The sequence below is a fragment of the Marmota flaviventris genome, chromosome 8 (assembly GCF_047511675.1).
Source record: "Marmota flaviventris isolate mMarFla1 chromosome 8, mMarFla1.hap1, whole genome shotgun sequence".
NCBI classification, from domain to species: Eukaryota; Metazoa; Chordata; class Mammalia; order Rodentia; family Sciuridae; genus Marmota; species Marmota flaviventris.
In genome coordinates, this window is record NC_092505.1 from 79,388,425 (window position 1) to 79,405,723 (window position 17,299).

Genomic DNA, 17,299 nt, shown 5'->3' on the forward strand with positions numbered 1-17,299 from the left:
TTAAGAAGAATGAAAAGAGGGTGAGTTTTTAAAGTGTTTTAATTAGTGCATTATAGTTACACATAGGAGTGGGGTTCACTTTGACATATTCAAAAATGCATAAAACATACTTTGCTCCATTTCATTCCCTAGTGCTTTAAGAGGATGAGTTCTCATTCAATTTTCTCTGCTATAAAAAGTCACCATTGAATCCTTGACATTGATTATTATGTCCCTTGTTTAGTAGTTGATGAGTCAATTGTATCTGAGTATAACTCATAATATTAAGCAATTGTATTTTAACTTCTAAACAGAGTAGTAGACCCTAAGAGATGTTTTATTTTATTTAGTGAATATTTTAATTACAAAAAAGTATAATTAAAGCTTAAAAATAACACAGATATCATTTGCTCGAAGGAATTCATTATGGTCATATAAGAGCAGGATCCAGAAAACTTCACTCATAGATTCAGAAGTTAAGGTTGATGGATCCAGAAATGTGACAAGGGCAAGATGAAATTAAGCAGGCGGTCTTGTTTGTAGCTGTTGCCACGGTATAAGTATGTGTTTGTGGCCTTGTCTGCTACCAACAGTGAGTCATGTTTATACATGAAAAAATATTCTTTATACAAATTTTATCAGTGAAATTCTAAGAAATAAAAAGTTTAGAAATCTACATCCTTGAAGTGGCAATTTCCATGCATGATTTTGTCTGGTGCTATTCATCTTGCTAGGAGGTTCAAATATTATGTTGCTTTAATACAAACTGAATGTCCACTGGTATTTACAGGAGTTTGAGTTATTTGCAGTGGAATTCAGTTCTTTGTAAATACTTCTGAATTATTGTTTTTTATTTGTTAAACATTTTTAGCTATTCATAATAATAAGCAAAGTGTGTGAAAGGTCTTGAAAGAATTTTACACATAACTTACTGTTTTGAAATGTCCAAGAATTCTTCGATTCAGGCATTTTTTTTTTCTGGATCCAGAAGATAAACATCTTCTTTTGGGGAATTTGGAAGTATTATTCTCAATTTTTCCTGAAGTTAATTTGCTTTTCAAACACGAAAAAAGAGAGACTCATGTAAAGAGATTGGCTGAATTCTGGAATGGAATTCAATATTCACTGTAAGTGAATAAAGTAGAATTCTAGTTTTTAGATCACTTCAAGAGTCTGACTAGGGGCTGGGGATGTGGCTCAAGCAGTAGCGCGCTCGCCTGGCATGTGTGCGGCCCGGGTTTGATCCTTAGCACCATATACAAAGATGTTGTGTCTGCCAAAAACTCAAAAATAAATATTAAAAATTCTCTCTCTCTCTTAAAAAAAAAAAAAAAAGGAGTCTGACTAGCTTGACAAAGCAGCCTACTGGACTCTGATCACTTCTTGGTGAATTGATAAAACTGAGTGGCCCTGGGGTGCAGAGTACCTAAATGCATTGAAGTATTGCCTCCTATAAGGCACTACCTGAAGCAGCCAATGAGTTTCCTGCACATTTGACCTAAATTTTCTTGATTTTTTTAACAAAGGAATGCAAATGATTAAAAAAAGTTGAATAAAAACTAAAAACTGTAAAACCAAAAAAGTATTTTAAACAAAGGAGAAAAAAAATTACCTTTTACTCATTCTTTATATCTGATAAATCACAAGATCCTACTGATTAGACCAAGAATGTATCTTTTGGGCTTAGGATGTGGCTCAGTGGTTAAGTGTCCTTGGGTTCAATCCCTGGTACCAAAACAACAACAGTATTTTTTAAATTTGTCTTTTCCAATGGAGAAAATGATGTTGAATACATTTCTGAATATGTCAAAATGAGCCCCACTATTATGTATAACTACACTAAAAATATTTTTTAAAAATAGTTTAAAAAATTGCCTTTTCCTTTCCACTCTCTCGCCAGTAGTCATTGCACATTTTCACAATTTCTTAATTGAATCATTCCATTTGAACTCTAATCTTTATGCTGGATCTCCAACTCCAATCCATCAGCTGCTGAGCTACTGTACACATGTCAACCTTCTAAACTACAAACCTGATCATATCAATCCATGTTTAACTTAACCCTTGTTGCATCTCTTGAAGAACAAGATTCAAGCATGTTAATGCACCATAAAAGGCTCTTCAGGATCTAGCTCTACACCACAGACTAAGGCTAAATGCTCCATTCCTCCTTCCCATACTATTGACCTCTGAGTCATCCATAGAAGTCTATAAATTCCATTCTGAAGTGTTTTTTGTTTGCATTGCACCCTTCAGGATCCCAGCACAATTGGATACTTTGCCTGTGTTCCTCTGTTGCATACAGGCTTTTATTGTTGGCATTTAGCAAACTGAATCTACTTCTTTGCATATAGTATGTTCGCTACTAGATTGCACACATCTTAACGGCAAAGCCTATTCAATTTTGTATTCCCAACATCTAGGTTTAGTCGGAGAAGAATAGAAGATACTAAATGAGTGTGTTTAACTGAACTGATTTACAATGACAGAAGAGTTATAAAATCTAACTTTTTTTTTTTTGTGATGTTTAAGAAACTATCTCTCCACAGTGTTTTTAAGAAAGGTATTTTCTACTAGAAACATAACATTGCTAGGAATTAACTGGAGACTCAAGGGAATTATTTGCAAAGGCATAACTGCTCTTGTATTTTGTAGGATTAAAATAAACACAATGATAATGGTAATAATAATTGTCGGAGGCTGCCTTGAACAGGAGCTAAGCACACATCTTTAAGTCTTGAGTAAGGAGGTACTGAACGGGCATGCACCCACTGCTATGCCTGTGGACTTACCTCTGCTAGGCTAGAGAGGTGCAGCTCTGGGATTGGGTGTCAGCAGGTGGGCTGAGTTACACCACCTGTTTGTTGTAATACTACACCTCACCTCTTTTGGATGGAATGCTCTATTTCAAATGGCTTCCCTCAATAAATAGGCTTTAGGACGTGCCCTCTCCCTCTCTCACTTGCCTCCTGTGTTTTTCTCTTGACCCCCTTGTGGGAGCTTACATCTGAGATGGAGAAGCCATCCTGAGCTGCCCAAGAAAAAGGTATTTTCTTTGTCTGTGTGATTCGTTTGTGCCAGCCCAAATTCACCCGAGTGACCCTGGTTCAGTAGCCCATGCTGGATGGGGACTACAAATAATGTCTGTGATCTCTAGTAAATCTTCATGCTGTGACTTAACAGTATTTGATAATAGCAGGATCCTGGAGCATCTTCAGTGTCTAATGTTGCCCTCCTAATAAATCTCAGTGTGATGATTTTCCTCTTAAAGAGGCTCAGCTCTGTCCCACAGCATATTTGCTTATATAATTTTGTTTGTGCAGTGCAGAGGATCCAACCCAAGGACTCAAGCATACTTAACATAATTTTCCATGGAAACACCATTTGACCTAGTTATCCCACTTCTCAGTATATACCCAGAGGACTTAAAATCAGCATACTATAGTAATATGGCCACAGCTCAATTCAAACAGCTAAGCTATAGAACCAACTTAGGTGCCCTTCAAGAGATGAATGAATAAAGAAAATGTGATACATATACACAGGGAATATTATTCAGCCATAAAGAAGAATGAAATTATGGTATTTGCCAGTAAATGAATGGAACTGGAGACTATCATGCTAAGTGAAATAAACCAATCCCAGAAAACCAAAGGCCAAACATTCTTTCTGATATGTGGTTGCTAATACATAATAAGGAAGGAAGGAGGGAAGAATACAAGTTCTTGGATTAGACAAAGGGGGATGAAGGGAAGCGAGGGGAGATGGGAATAGGAAAGACAGTAGAATGAATTGGACATAACTTTCTTATGTTCATATATGAATACATGACCAGTGTAATTCCACATCATGTACAACCACAAGAACAGGAAATTATACTCCAAGTATGTATAATATACCAAAATACATTCTACTGGGCTGGGATGTAGCTCAGTGGCAAAGCATCTGCCTGGCATTCACAAAGCCTAGGTTCAACCCCCAGTTCAAAAAAAAAAAAAAAAAAAACCATGTAACTTCCCTGCAGACTAACACTCACTAGAAAAATATTGCTCCAAAGCAGGGAGGATAATTGTAACACAATATTTCAACATAAAGGAGAAAATACGTTAATGACATAATTGCAGCTAGGAAAGAAGACAACAAATAATAAATACAAGATATCAGGGCAGAGGTGAACTAAAAAAAAAAAGTAGGGGGAAGAGGATGGGTCAATCAACAAGACATGAGGGTCAGAGAATGAGAAATGTCTACTAGTAAACAGGGGGAAATTTAGGAAAGAGAGAGATTGCACAAGTAAAAATGAAACTACAAGAAGCAGAAGGGAAAATGGACACACAGAAAGCACAGCAAGTCACAGAGAGCAAGCACATGGGAAAAGTGAAGGGAAATGAGTAAGAGGAAAAACATTTTAAAGAGGAAGTAGGTGGAGACTGGAGTTGTGGCTCAGAGGTAGAGAGCTTGGCTAGCATGTGTGAGGCACCACATAAAAAAAAATGAAAATAAAATAAAGATATTTTAAAAAGGCAGTAGGTGGGTGCAAGGAGAGATGCTAGAAATATGTGCCCATAAAGAAGGATCCTCATGGGGTCGTGGTGAGAAGGCAGCCACCTGTGAGCCCAGGAGAGAGGCCTCAAAGGAACCAAACCTGCTGTTAACACCTGGTTCTTGAACTTCCAGCTTCCAGAACAGTGAGAAATCAATTCCTGTTGTTTAAACCACCCAATCTGCAGTGTATTGTTATGGAAAACTCGGAAGGCTAATGCAGAACATTATTCATAGTGTTTAACTGTATGCTGTATATGCTTAAAATTCGTGCTATGCATGCACAATAAGAATAATGTGATACAACAACAAAATGTGTCTTTGTCCCACTGATATGTATAAATGTGTTTATTTGCCAGTTATAAGTTCTGAATAAAAGAAAAGAAACATAAATGAAACATAGATATTGCCTTGTTAGGCTTTACTTTTCTTTTTCTTTAAAGAAAACACTAGAGTAGACCAAGTATGGTTCATATTATGATAGGAACCACTACAATAAATTCATAAAATAAATATAATCATCATGGGTACATGGTTTATTTGACAGTGAATATTTACACATCTGTTACTTCGACAATAGAGTACATGTTTTTTTTTTTTTGTTTTTTTTTTTACCGCATTCATGCTACTCTTGTGACTTCCTGTCCCAGTTCTGTTGACACCTGTTGTTTTTGATGCATCTGTTATTCCAGTTTGCAAAGGATATTTTTCTGTCTTTTAATTTCTTAAAATATACTTTTGTGGGAATTTATTTCTTTCTTTATTTAGTTAGAATAATTTGGGGGAGAAAAAGTAGGAATATTCAGTACTAAGCAGCTGACAGACACAAAACTATTACAAACTTTATTTTTAATTTTATTACATTAACAAGACACAAGTAAACAAACAGTCATGGCAGGAACCCCTGTCTTATATCAGACTTCAATGAGAAGAATTATAAGGTTTCACCACATGTGGTACAGGTTCTTGATAAATATCATTTATCAGGTTTGAGTTCCTGTTTCTAATTTCTCAAGAACTTTTAAAATCATGAATAGGTGTTGATTATCAAATATATAAATCTATAAATTTGATTATCAAATATATAAATCATCTCTCCAAAAATTTCAGAATGTTGTACATCACACTATTGCTTCCATTCTTAGATATAGCTTATTTAGCAAAATAAACTGGTTTTAATATACTGCTGTATTTCTTTTTGTGTTAAATTTTATGTTTAATTTTTGTATTGTGACATTGCTTTATAATTTTTTTACGCCTTTTTTGGTGTTTTTTCCATAACATAATTTTTTTTAATATTTATTTTTTAGGTTTAAGTGGACACAATATCTTTATTTTACATTTATGTGGTGCTGAGGATCGAACCCAGTGCCTCATGCATGCTAGGCGAGCACTCTACCACTGAGCCACAACCCCAGCCCCTGATAACATAATCTTATAAAATATGATTGATAGATTTTCCTATTGTTTCACAGTCTTGAGTTAACATGTATAAGATAGAGTTTATCTGTTACATGAAAATTTCCTAAAACTGTTTAATACTTATGCTTGATTGCCCTTTCCTTCTTTCCTGCCTTCCTTCTCTCTCTTTTTCTTTTCCTCCTCTTCCCCCGACTTTCTTTCTTCTTGAAGGAATAAACAGAAGAAAAACATTTTTCAGTCAACAATTTAAACATTCTAATGTTTATCAGCACAGTAGATCCAGATTTCCCATTTTCCTTGAATCAGTTTTAGTATTTTGTATATTGTTTACTGCTATTATCATTTTATAAGTTGTTTAGTTCACTATTTTTAATATTTTAATGGCAATAAAATTGTTCATAATTACATCTTAAGTTTAAAAAACATTTCTTTTGTATGTGTAGTTATGCTCCTTTTTTTTCCTTTATAATATTGTTTATATCTGACTTCACCTTGTGTTTCTAAGTAAGTCAAAATTTTTTTTGCTAACTTTTTTTAAGAAGCAGTTTTAAGCTGTGTAGGTGTTTTCTACTCTTCCATGAATTTTACTTCATTAGTATCTGCCCTCAGGGTCATTCAAAGACTGTCAAGAAAACATATAACTGAATGAGTCAGGTCTTTTATTTATTGCAGAAAGAAAGAGGGCTTATCATGGGAACTGCAAGCTCTCAATGGAGAGGATATTAGAAAAACTTGTTAAAACATTTGGTCTTTTATTATATGAATTTAGGGAGAGTTTAAGAAAGTGGGACTTTCCTCAAGATTGGACATTGTTAGGAAGTATAGGCATACTGTAACTGAGTAATTTTTTTTGAAACTTACATCTTTACCTAAAATTCTTAATTTTTATTTACATGTGATATTTGTACTTATTTCATAGGATATACTATAATTTGATTCAGGTATAAGATGTGTAATGATCAAATCAGGATAATTAGCATTTCTGTCTCTTCAGATATTATCAGTTTTATGTGTTAGGAGCCTTCAAACTCTTCTACTCTAGTTATTTTGAACTGTATAATTAATTTTTGTAGACTATAGTTTCTCTACCATGCTATAAAACATTAGCACTACTTCCTTCTCTCGAAATGCATTTTGACACACATCATACCTCCCCTCTCTTTCCCCTTCTTAACATCTAACAATCTCTTTTCTGCTCTATTTCTATGTGGGCAGTTTTTCACCTTCCACATATGCTATTTGTCTTTCTGTGACTGGTTTATTTCACATGACACAATGGTCTTCCAGTTCCATTCATGTTGCCACAAATGTAAGATTTCTTTATTTTTTGTTGTTGTTGTGGCTGAATAATATTGTATTGTGTATATATACCTCTTTTAAAAGTCCATTCATCCATTGATGACAATTCAATTTATTCCACATCTTGGCTATTGTAAATGGTACTATAATAAATATGGGCAAATACATCTATCTTTGTGATAAACTGATATCATTTCTTTGGTTATATAGCCTGTATTGGGATCAAAGGATCATATGGTCATTCTATCATTCTATTTTCAGGGTTTTTTTTTAAGAACCTTATAGTTTTCCATAATTGCTGTGCTAATTTTATTTCCTTTCAACACTGTATAAAAGTTCCCTCTTCTCTGCATCCTTGCCAGCATTTATCTTTTGTCTATTTGTGTCTAATAGCCACACTAACAGAGGTGAGTGGATGTCTCCTTGTGGTTTTCATTTGCATTTCCCTGATGATTAATCTGTTAAGTTTTTTTAATCATATTTTATCCATACAGAGAGCACACTACAGTGAGGACAAATTTGTAATTGGCAAAAAGAATTGAAGTGTGATAGTAGGTGCAAATCCTGTAAAACAACCATGCCAAATAGAAGGGTCATGACTGGAGCAAGATGTTCTTTTCCTTTTGCTATAGAAACTTTTAAGAACACGTAACTACCTGATGGGGCTCTGGGTGACTGGGCTAACTGTGATCGGTTATGCTTCCCACTGCTTGACTGCACTCTCCCGCTTCTGTAACCTGGCTTGCTTGCATTGGCTAGACGCCCCGAACATCCCTTTGGCAGTTTTCAGCCTTATAAGGAGCGCCCTTGCAATTGTTCGAGGCTGATCAGGGGAACAGCTTATGTTCTGGTCAGCTGCCACTTGTGTGCTTCAATAAAGGCTTGATTCGATTATATGTGAGTGGTCTGGAAGTTAGTTTATGAAACCCCTGGATGAAGCTTTAACTATAACAGAAGGTTACTCACTTTGGCCAAGAGAGAAGATATTTGGCATTTTGTGGATTGCACAGTAACTTCATTTTGGTCTCTGTGTAAGTAAAATTATGAAGTTGTCTTGGCTTTTCTCACTTTATTATGGTCTCAGGACAACCTTGTCTGATGTTAGTATTTTGTGAGATTTTTCTGTCCAACAGGAAATCATGTCCTACCTGTGAGTACCAGGCCAGTCTATACATACAGTTTTAGCTGTAAGTGCAGATCTCTTCCTGGATGCCCAGGTAAATCTTGCAACTGTTGTGTTTAAAATTATAGCCAAATTAAAATTTACCCAAAAGTGACTGAAAATACCAACTGTTAGCAAGAAACTGAGAAGCTTTTAAATTGCTGATGGAAGTATAAATTAGTACAACGATCTTAGGAAAGTGTTTTACAGTACTTAAGCTAAACATAGCTAAACTCCATGTCCTAGAAATTTCACTTGAGAATATAGCAAATGGAAATGAGCACATACGTTCACCAAAGGAAAATGAAAGATAGAAAGAGAACAAGAATGTCCATAGCAGCTTTATCTGCAAAAGTTCAAAATTAGAAATAACCCAAATGTTGGTCAAAAGCAGACTGAGTAAATACATTGTGGTGCTTTCATAGAATGAGATATGTTAATCAAGAATGGGGAATAAAACTCTGCAGGTCTGCACAAAAGCAAACATGATGTTGAATAAGGCAGATCCAAGAGACTATGCTTTGTATAAGTGCATTTACACAAATTTCAAAAAAGAGACAAAACTGTCTACGTGGTAGAAATCAGAATGATGTTTATGCTTTTGGGGGGCATTAATTGGGAGAGCACAGGGATACTGAAAAAATTGTGTTTGTTAATTTCACTATTGTTTACATGTAATTATGTATATAATATATATGTATATATGTGTGTGTGTATATATATATATATACTTGTGAAGATGAACATTAAATATTTGTACACTTCCCTGAAAGGAACTTATCCCTCAAAAAACAAAACACACACACACACACACACACACACACACACTCACACAATAACAACAACAACAAAACAAAGATAAATGTAAAAAATTAAGAGTGAAAAGAAGTCTGAACAAATTGGCTAATTATTCAAAAACATTGTGGTTCTGTTTATTCCTGGCAAAGTTAGAATACATTTCCCAGTTTCTTTTGAAGTGTAAGACAATGTATTTAAGTAGAATGATTGGTATCACTTCTAGGCTATGCTCACAAAAATCTCCTGCACAAATAGGGTTCTTCCATGCAAACCCTTTGGCTATTATGGGTCCTACCTACCACAGAGAACTTACAAATCACTTTAAACATAAAATATGGCATAGATTTTGGGGAATAACTGAATAACTCTGTGGAAGATACCTAGGAAGTTGCTCAATGCATCATATTTAAACAAGAAATCAACTCTTAAAAATATTTGTGCTATTATATATTTTGAGAGGTTCTTGTATTTTAGTCAGCTTTTCCATTGACCAAAATATCTGATAAGAACAACTTAGAGGAGGGAAAGTTTATTTGAGACTCAAAGTTTCAGAGGTTCACGTACAATAAACTCCATTGCTGTGGGCCCAAGGTGAGGCTGCACATCACTAAGGGAAAGGACTTGCAGAGGAAAGAAAATCAGCTCATGGAGAGGTCAGGAGGCATACAGAGAGGGGCAGGGGAAGGGGTCATGGGGCACATTTTCCCCAGTCATGCCCCACCCACCTACTGATACCACCCATTCTATTTAAATTACAAAGGTTTGATTAGGTCACAGCTCACATGATTCGATCATTTTACCTGTGAATATTCCTGCAGAAACCCAGGAGCTTTGGGGGGGGGTACCTCATATCAAAACTATAATGCCTACACCAGTGAATATTGGAGAAATGGCATAAGAAGTAGTTCTGAGAAATTTGGTTAGTAATTAAAGGAAAAAAAAGTCATTTAGACACATTTATTATATCATCTGCAATATGAACTCCAAATAGGTTAAGAAAAATATGTATAAAAATAAGGTCATAAGAAGAGGAAAAATACAGGTGAATATCTAATTTTTCAAAAATACTGATTTTTCTATAATATAAAAAATCACAAGGAAAAAGATTGATAAATCTAAATACTAAAATTTATTCAAGTCAAAATCCTGTAAACAAAGTTAAAATATAAATAACCAGAAGAGATATAGCAACAAAGTATGGATTTGCTTATCTATATGTAGAAAAATTAAACTAGACCCTTATGTCTCACCCTGCTCAAAAATCAACTCAAAATGGACCAAAGACCTAGAAATTAGATAGAAACTCTTCAACTTCTAGAAGAAAATGTAGGGTTGAAACTCCAGCATATAGGCATAGGCAATGACTTTCTCAATAGGACCCCTAAAGCTCGATAATGCCAAGAGTTAATAAATGGAATGGCATCAAATTAAAAGCTTCTGCACAGCAAAGGAAACAATTAAGAATGTGAAGAGACAACTTACAGAATGGGGGGGGGATATTTGCTCTACTTTTCTGACAGAGGATTAATATCTAGAATATATAAAGGACCCAAAAGACAAATAATCCAATTAATAAATGGGCAAATGGCTTCAACAAACATTTCTCTAAGAAGTACAAATGACCAACAAATATATGAAAAGGTGTTCATCATCATTAGCAATTAGGGAAATGCGAATCAAAACTACATTGAGATTTCATTTCACACCAGTCAGAATGGCAGTTATTAAGAGTACAAATAATAATAAGTGCTGGGGAGGAAATCAGTATAGCGTTTCCTCAAAAGACTAGGCATGGAACAACCATATGACTCAGCTATACAACTCTTTGGCATTTTTCCTAAAAAATTAAAGTCATCATACTATAGTGACATATGCATACCAATGTTTACAAGCAGCACAATTCAAAATAGCCAAACTATGGAAACAGCCTAGGTGTCCATCAGTAGATGAATGGATAAAGAACATGTGGTATATATACACAGTGGAGCCATAAAGAAAAATGAAATAGTATCATTTGGAGGAAAAAGGATGGAACTTGAGAACATTATGTTAAATGAAATAAGCCAAATTCAGAGGTCAAGGATCATGTGTTTTATATGTGGAAGCTAGGCAAGATAAAGGAAAAGTAAGGCGGGACTGGAGAATCTTAGTGTATTGTGTGCATGTACAAATAGGTAACAACAAATCCCACCATTATGTAAAACTAAAAACCTGTAAACAAAACTAAAATGTAAATGACTAAGATATAAGAAACAAAGTGTGAATTTTTGTTAACAGTTTATTATGACAACATTGAACATAATTTTGCGTGTGTAAACAGTTGTATATCACTAACTCAATTTTTATTAGGAATACTTCACAATATTTGTTTCATCTTTGTTTTATTATATATAGAGAGAGTCAAATCTTTATAATTTATTAATCTATTGACTATTTATTTCCAATTGAAGATATTAATAATTGTATTCACAAATATTTCAGTTTAATATTGCATATAGATTTTTTATTGACGTACATCTACATACAATAAAATGAACAAAGAGAAGTATATCCTCATAAACCTTTCCCTTGGGCCAGGTAAGCCCAGATGCCTCATTCACAGTTACTGGTCTGTGGTCAGGCACTGAATGATTTTTCCTGGTTGTGGGTAGAGTCACTGTAGATGGACCAGCCCCAGGTTCCTATGTCAGTCCTGTAATTACCAATGTCCCACCAAGCTGGTCTCACAGCTTCAGAGACCTGAATATTCTTTGGAGGTATGCCCTGGGCCCACTCCTGGGTTGGAAATGAATCAGACTGAAACTTGAGTCCATTGCACTGGTGCCCACAAGTATTGCCTGATATTGGAACTAGTCAAGAGGCTTTGTCAGTGAGATCTGGGGCCTTAAGTTTCTACTGTGTTCTTAGTCTTACTGTGGGGGACCTGATGCTTCAAGATAAAGCTCTGTACTAGTTTTAATGCTCTTTAATGCCCTGATCCCCAGTGGGTAAAGTATTGCTCTCTGCTCTGCAATCTCCAGGTCTGGTTTAATGTAGTTCTTCTGCTGCTCAGACTATGTATAGGTAGAGACCTGGAAGCAGGTCACTAGAGCTTTGTCTGCCACTTGGTTCTACCATGGAAGGCCTGGCAATAGAGTTCAAGTCTAAGGCTTATACTTATTTTTTTCCTTCCCACACACAGGAGGCAGATATTTATTTCTATGATGGGTTGCTTGGAGTTAGGAGAGGGATGATGTATACAACATTTTCCTTCCTGCCTTCTATAATACTTCTTTGTATTTTGTTATATTAATGTAGACATTTTGGTTTGTAACTTGATTTCCTAAGCTTTTGTGAAGGTAGTTTGATAAGTGAACAACTATTCAATTTGATGTGCTAATTTGGTATTACCACTAGAGGAGCTAACTCAGCCACCATCCTTTTCCTAAGGGTATTACTAGCTACTTTGAACCAGATATATTTTTAGAAATGTTTCCATTAAAAGAAATGTTTATTGATGCTATATAAAAAGGCTAATGTGCGGATATTTATCCTATATTCAGCAACATTACTGAACTTTCTTGTAAATTATAAAAGTTTCTTAGTTTTATTTATCATTTTAAATATGTCCATCTTTTATAAATATACCCTTTCTTTTAGCTTGTTATTTCATTGTCTAGATAGTGATTTTGCCTTTCAAAAGACTTTTGGCAACATCTGGAAACATTATTTTGTCACAAGGGGACTGTATCATCATTAGGTAAAGGCTGCTAAACATTTCACAATGCACAGACCACAATGCACAGGACCACCACCACCACCATGGCAATAAATCATCTAAGTCAAGATGGCAACAGTGTTTATATTGAAAAGCCTGATTCAGAACTTTCAGAAAAATCCTTAGTATTGAGGATAAAGCAATCTTTCCTTACTCCAGAATTTAATGTGAATGTCTATGTAGCTGGGAGAGGTGACGCCTGCCTGTAATTGCAGCAACTTGGGAGTCGGAGGCAGGAGGATAGTAAGTCTTATATGTTCCTATTAAATAGTGAGTTTCTCCTGTAGATTGTAAAGTTTCTTAATCATCATGTTTGAATAAATTATTTTTCCCTTTTCCTGTTAGTTTGTACCCTCAACATTTTGAAAATGCTTTTCCATGCATACTACAGGGACACAGCCACATCAATATTTATAGCAGCACAATTCACAATAGCTAAACTGTGGAACCAACCTAGATGCCCTTCAATAGATGAATGAATAAAAAAAATGTGGCATATATACACAATGGAATATTACTCAGCAATAAAAGAGAATAAAATCATGGCATTTGCAGGTAAATGGATGGAGTTAGAGAAGATAATGCTAAGTGAAGTTAGCCAATCCCAAAAAAACAAATGCCAAATGTTTTCTCTGATATAAGGAGGCTGATTCATAGTGGGGTAGGGAGGGGGAGCATGGGAGGAACAGAGGAACTCTAGATAAGGAAGAGGGTTGGAGAGGAAGGGAGGGGGCATGGGGTAACTAATAATGGTGGAATGTAATGATCATTACTATCCCAAGTACATGTATGAAGACATGAATTGGTGTGAATATACTATGAATAAAACCAGAGATATGAAAAATTGTGCTTATATATGTAATTAGAAGTGTAATGCATCCTGCTGTCATATATAAATTAAAAAATTTTAAAAAGCATTTAAAAAAGAATGCTTTTCCATTTTTTTCCCATAGGTAGTTTTAATGAGAAAGCTGCTATTTACCTACCAGTTTTTACTCTAAATGATTCCTTTTATGGGGAACTTTTACATTTTCAGTGCTCCAAAGTTTAACCATGGGCCCACTTTAAAAAAAAATATTTTAAATACTATTTCTTTATTCCCTTGACTAACAATTTCTGTCACTACTTCAACTGCTCACTTGACTAGCTTTATTTGACTATTCAGCCCATTTGTTAACTTGAATTCCGCCTCTCCCCCCCATGTCTATCAGAATCCTTATGACAAATTGTTCTCAAAATTCTGTCCATAGGAATTAAATGTTTTATGATTATGTCTCAATTTTAGTGATCTGTTGTAAGGCAGGAAAAAAAAAATAGGCTGTTATGATCCCTAGCTGAGGCTTTTGGCAGACTATGTTTCTAGTGTGTAGCCCTGCTGATAAACACTGATTCAGCCTATGCACTCGAGCTCATAAACATTTGCTTTTGTGCGCATGCACCCACTGATAGAACCAGTTGGCAATGTGTCTTCTTTACCTGGCTTGCATATAAAAAAGCCCTATGGAAAAGCCTGGGGGGACGGAGTGTGAATAATAGAACTGGCTGGGGTTTGAAATTGGAGTTGGGAGCTGGCTAGGGTCTGTTGCTGCCTCTGAATAAACATGTCTATCTCAACCATGTATTTCATCTTCTTGATGAAATCACTTGATGGATCACAAACCTGTTTAATGGGCCTGAGCCTCTGCCTGACACCTGTTTTCTTACTGGAAGTGTTTATCTTTCAAGTTCAAGAGGCATCACTATTACATAAACTAACACTGTATAATATGGGCAGGGGCTGTTCTAGATATTATCTATTTACTTAATCTTCTTTATGAAGTACCATTAATCTCATTTATGGATTGTTACACTGATGCAATAGAGAGGTAAAAACCTCACTCATGGCCACAAGACCAGTAGGTTTTGGAGGCAGGACACAATGTTCTAGAGCACCCGTTCCTTCCCAGGTGGTACTAGTCACATGAGGCCCTGAGAGGTCTGACCCAAGCTTGCCTACTCATCTTTTGCTCCTGAAAATAATTACCCAAGTAGCTCCTGGGTTGGCTCACAGTAGGGGGTGGGAAACATACCCTCAGCTGCAGTGTGTTAATAGCCTGTGTACAATGCTGTTGCCTACATCTACCTTGGGCTATGAAAATGGAGCTGGGTTGAAGCTGCCCATTCACTGTATCTCCTTTCCAGTGAGGTTCATCCTTTCTATACCAAGAACTCTTGATTTCAAACTTTACCTTGCATTTAATTTGAAGAAACCCGCTACTTTGTGAGCTTAAAATACGTTCCAAGGAGGAAGGACATTATTGGGATTTAATGTTTTCTTTTACTTTCATTTGTTTTAATTAGCTATACATGACAGTAGAATGTATTTATGAACTTTGACATGTCATACATAGAAAAATGAGAAATTATATTTCATCTGAGTGTACATGTTGTAGAATCATTGGTCATGTGGTCACATATATACATAAAGTAATGACTGTTTCATTCTGCTATCTTTCCTATCCTCACATCCTCTCCCCTTCCTTCCCTTCCCTCTACCTAATCTAAGGTAATGCTATTCTTCTTCTACACCCCCCTCCCCCACGGTGGCCTTATTGTGATTTAGCATCCGCATTTTAGAGAAAACATTCAGCCTTTGGTTTTTCGGGATTGGTAAATTCATCCAGTACAAAATAAGTCAAGATCTGGCTTTCATCTGAGCGTTTGGGAGCCATTGAGGAGAATAGGAGGGTTTTTGTTTTTAAAGTCTAATGTAAACAAATGTCCCTCAAGAAGTTCTCACCAAGACAAATTGGTGGAACTGATTTCCTGTAGTAAACTCTTTTACACCTTATCATGCAAGACAGGTTTATTTTCATACACAGCAATGAGAATTAGAAGATGGAAAGGAACGCCATCTTCAGGCAAGTGGAAGTGATCAAGACTATAAAATAGATGTTTGAGACACTACAATGGGAAGACTGTGCGGTGCTGCTCTCAGAAGTCTCTTCACCTTATGAAGTCATTTCAGACGTTTCCTGCCTCCTCATTTCTTCTGATTGATGCTCATAAGAAATTTGGCGTTCCAGGTAATCTGTATTCCTTTTCTGTTTAATTAAGAAATCCTTCAGGAACTTTAAGAGCTACAGAAATAAAACAGGAAGAGCCCACATTGAGGACTATGTCTGCAAGGAGAACTACCACAAATGGTAGGTCAAAACCCAGCAGTCCAGAAAGCATGTCAGAAATACAAAATCTTATGGTCTACCCCAGACCTCCTAAACCAACATCTTCATTTCAAAAAGAAACTATTTGGTTCATATGTATGTTGAAATTCCCAGAGCACAGATCAAAGGACCTATTAAAAAACATACAGGTGCATATAAGCATTAGCTTTCAGTGAGGGTTTGGTATACCAAAGTACAGCTTATATGAAGAACAAACTGACTGCAATGGTTTTCAAACCCATTTCTTTGAATCATTTGCAGACCGAGTAGCTGCCCAGAACCCACTTTCAAAGACTTAGAAATGGTCTAGCAGAAGGCCCCAGGCATTCAGAGTCCTTCAGAACTCCTTGGGGGAGCCCAGTGTCTCACTAGGGCTGGGAATATTTTCATCACTTTGACCTTCTGAGATGGTAGGGAGTTGGTGAAGAGAAGTTGCCATTAAGGTAAAATGTTCACCAATAACCAGAACTTCACAGAGGTCTGTAGCACAACGGACAGCCATTGACATCTGCTGTCACAATCATGAACAATCAGTCTCAACCTGTGGGCCCAGCCAGCAGCATCATTACTAGGAACTTGTTAAAAATGCAAATCATAGACCCATACAAAGGTAAAGTAAATCAAAAGCTCTGAGGGTATACCCAGAACTTAGTTGTAGTAATCTCTCCAAGTGATTCTGGTACTCAATAAGCTTCAGTATTTCTGATCAAGGAGACTTACAATCCAGCAACAGAATCACAATTCTGTTGAATCACCCAGAGGATACATTCCTGCTGAGACTTTCCTCTCCTGTAGAGTTATATTCTTCCTTTCCAAGATCCATAACCCCCCATCCCCAATGCACCCCTTGAAATCATTCCCATACTTTCTTAGAAGCACATTTACACTGTGTGATCCACTGTCCTGGGCCCACTTCCCAGAAGCAAATAAAAATACAAAATGGGTAGAAAGTAAAAGGTGCTTGTTAGTACAGTTAACCACTTACACCAGCGTCATTAGCATTAGTGGCTAAGGTGTTCAGGTCTTCCAAGTTCTTGGTTATTACATTTTCCATCTGCAGAGCAGATGTTAGGGCTTCTATGGCATTTCCCCAGTTACCAATTTCAGGCCTCTGTTGGAGAAAAACAATGTTATATT

General features: G+C 36.0%; 2 protein-coding genes across 2 annotated transcripts in view; both read right to left on the reverse strand.

The window, feature by feature from the left end:
• Positions 1 to 17,299, reverse strand: part of St3gal6 (ST3 beta-galactoside alpha-2,3-sialyltransferase 6) — a 330,280-nt gene that overhangs the window by 156,404 nt on the left and 156,577 nt on the right. The gene's annotated exons all lie outside the window — the stretch shown is intronic.
• LOC139706665 (ferritin, higher subunit-like) overlaps positions 15,950 to 17,299 on the reverse strand; it is a 46,831-nt gene continuing 45,481 nt past the window's right edge. The window contains exons 3-4 of the mRNA XM_071614917.1: positions 17,148 to 17,273; positions 15,950 to 16,078 (exon numbers count right to left, since the gene is read on the reverse strand). Of these exons, the coding sequence (XP_071471018.1) occupies positions 15,950 to 16,078; positions 17,148 to 17,273 (255 nt within the window). The remainder of the gene's footprint in view (positions 16,079 to 17,147; positions 17,274 to 17,299) is intronic.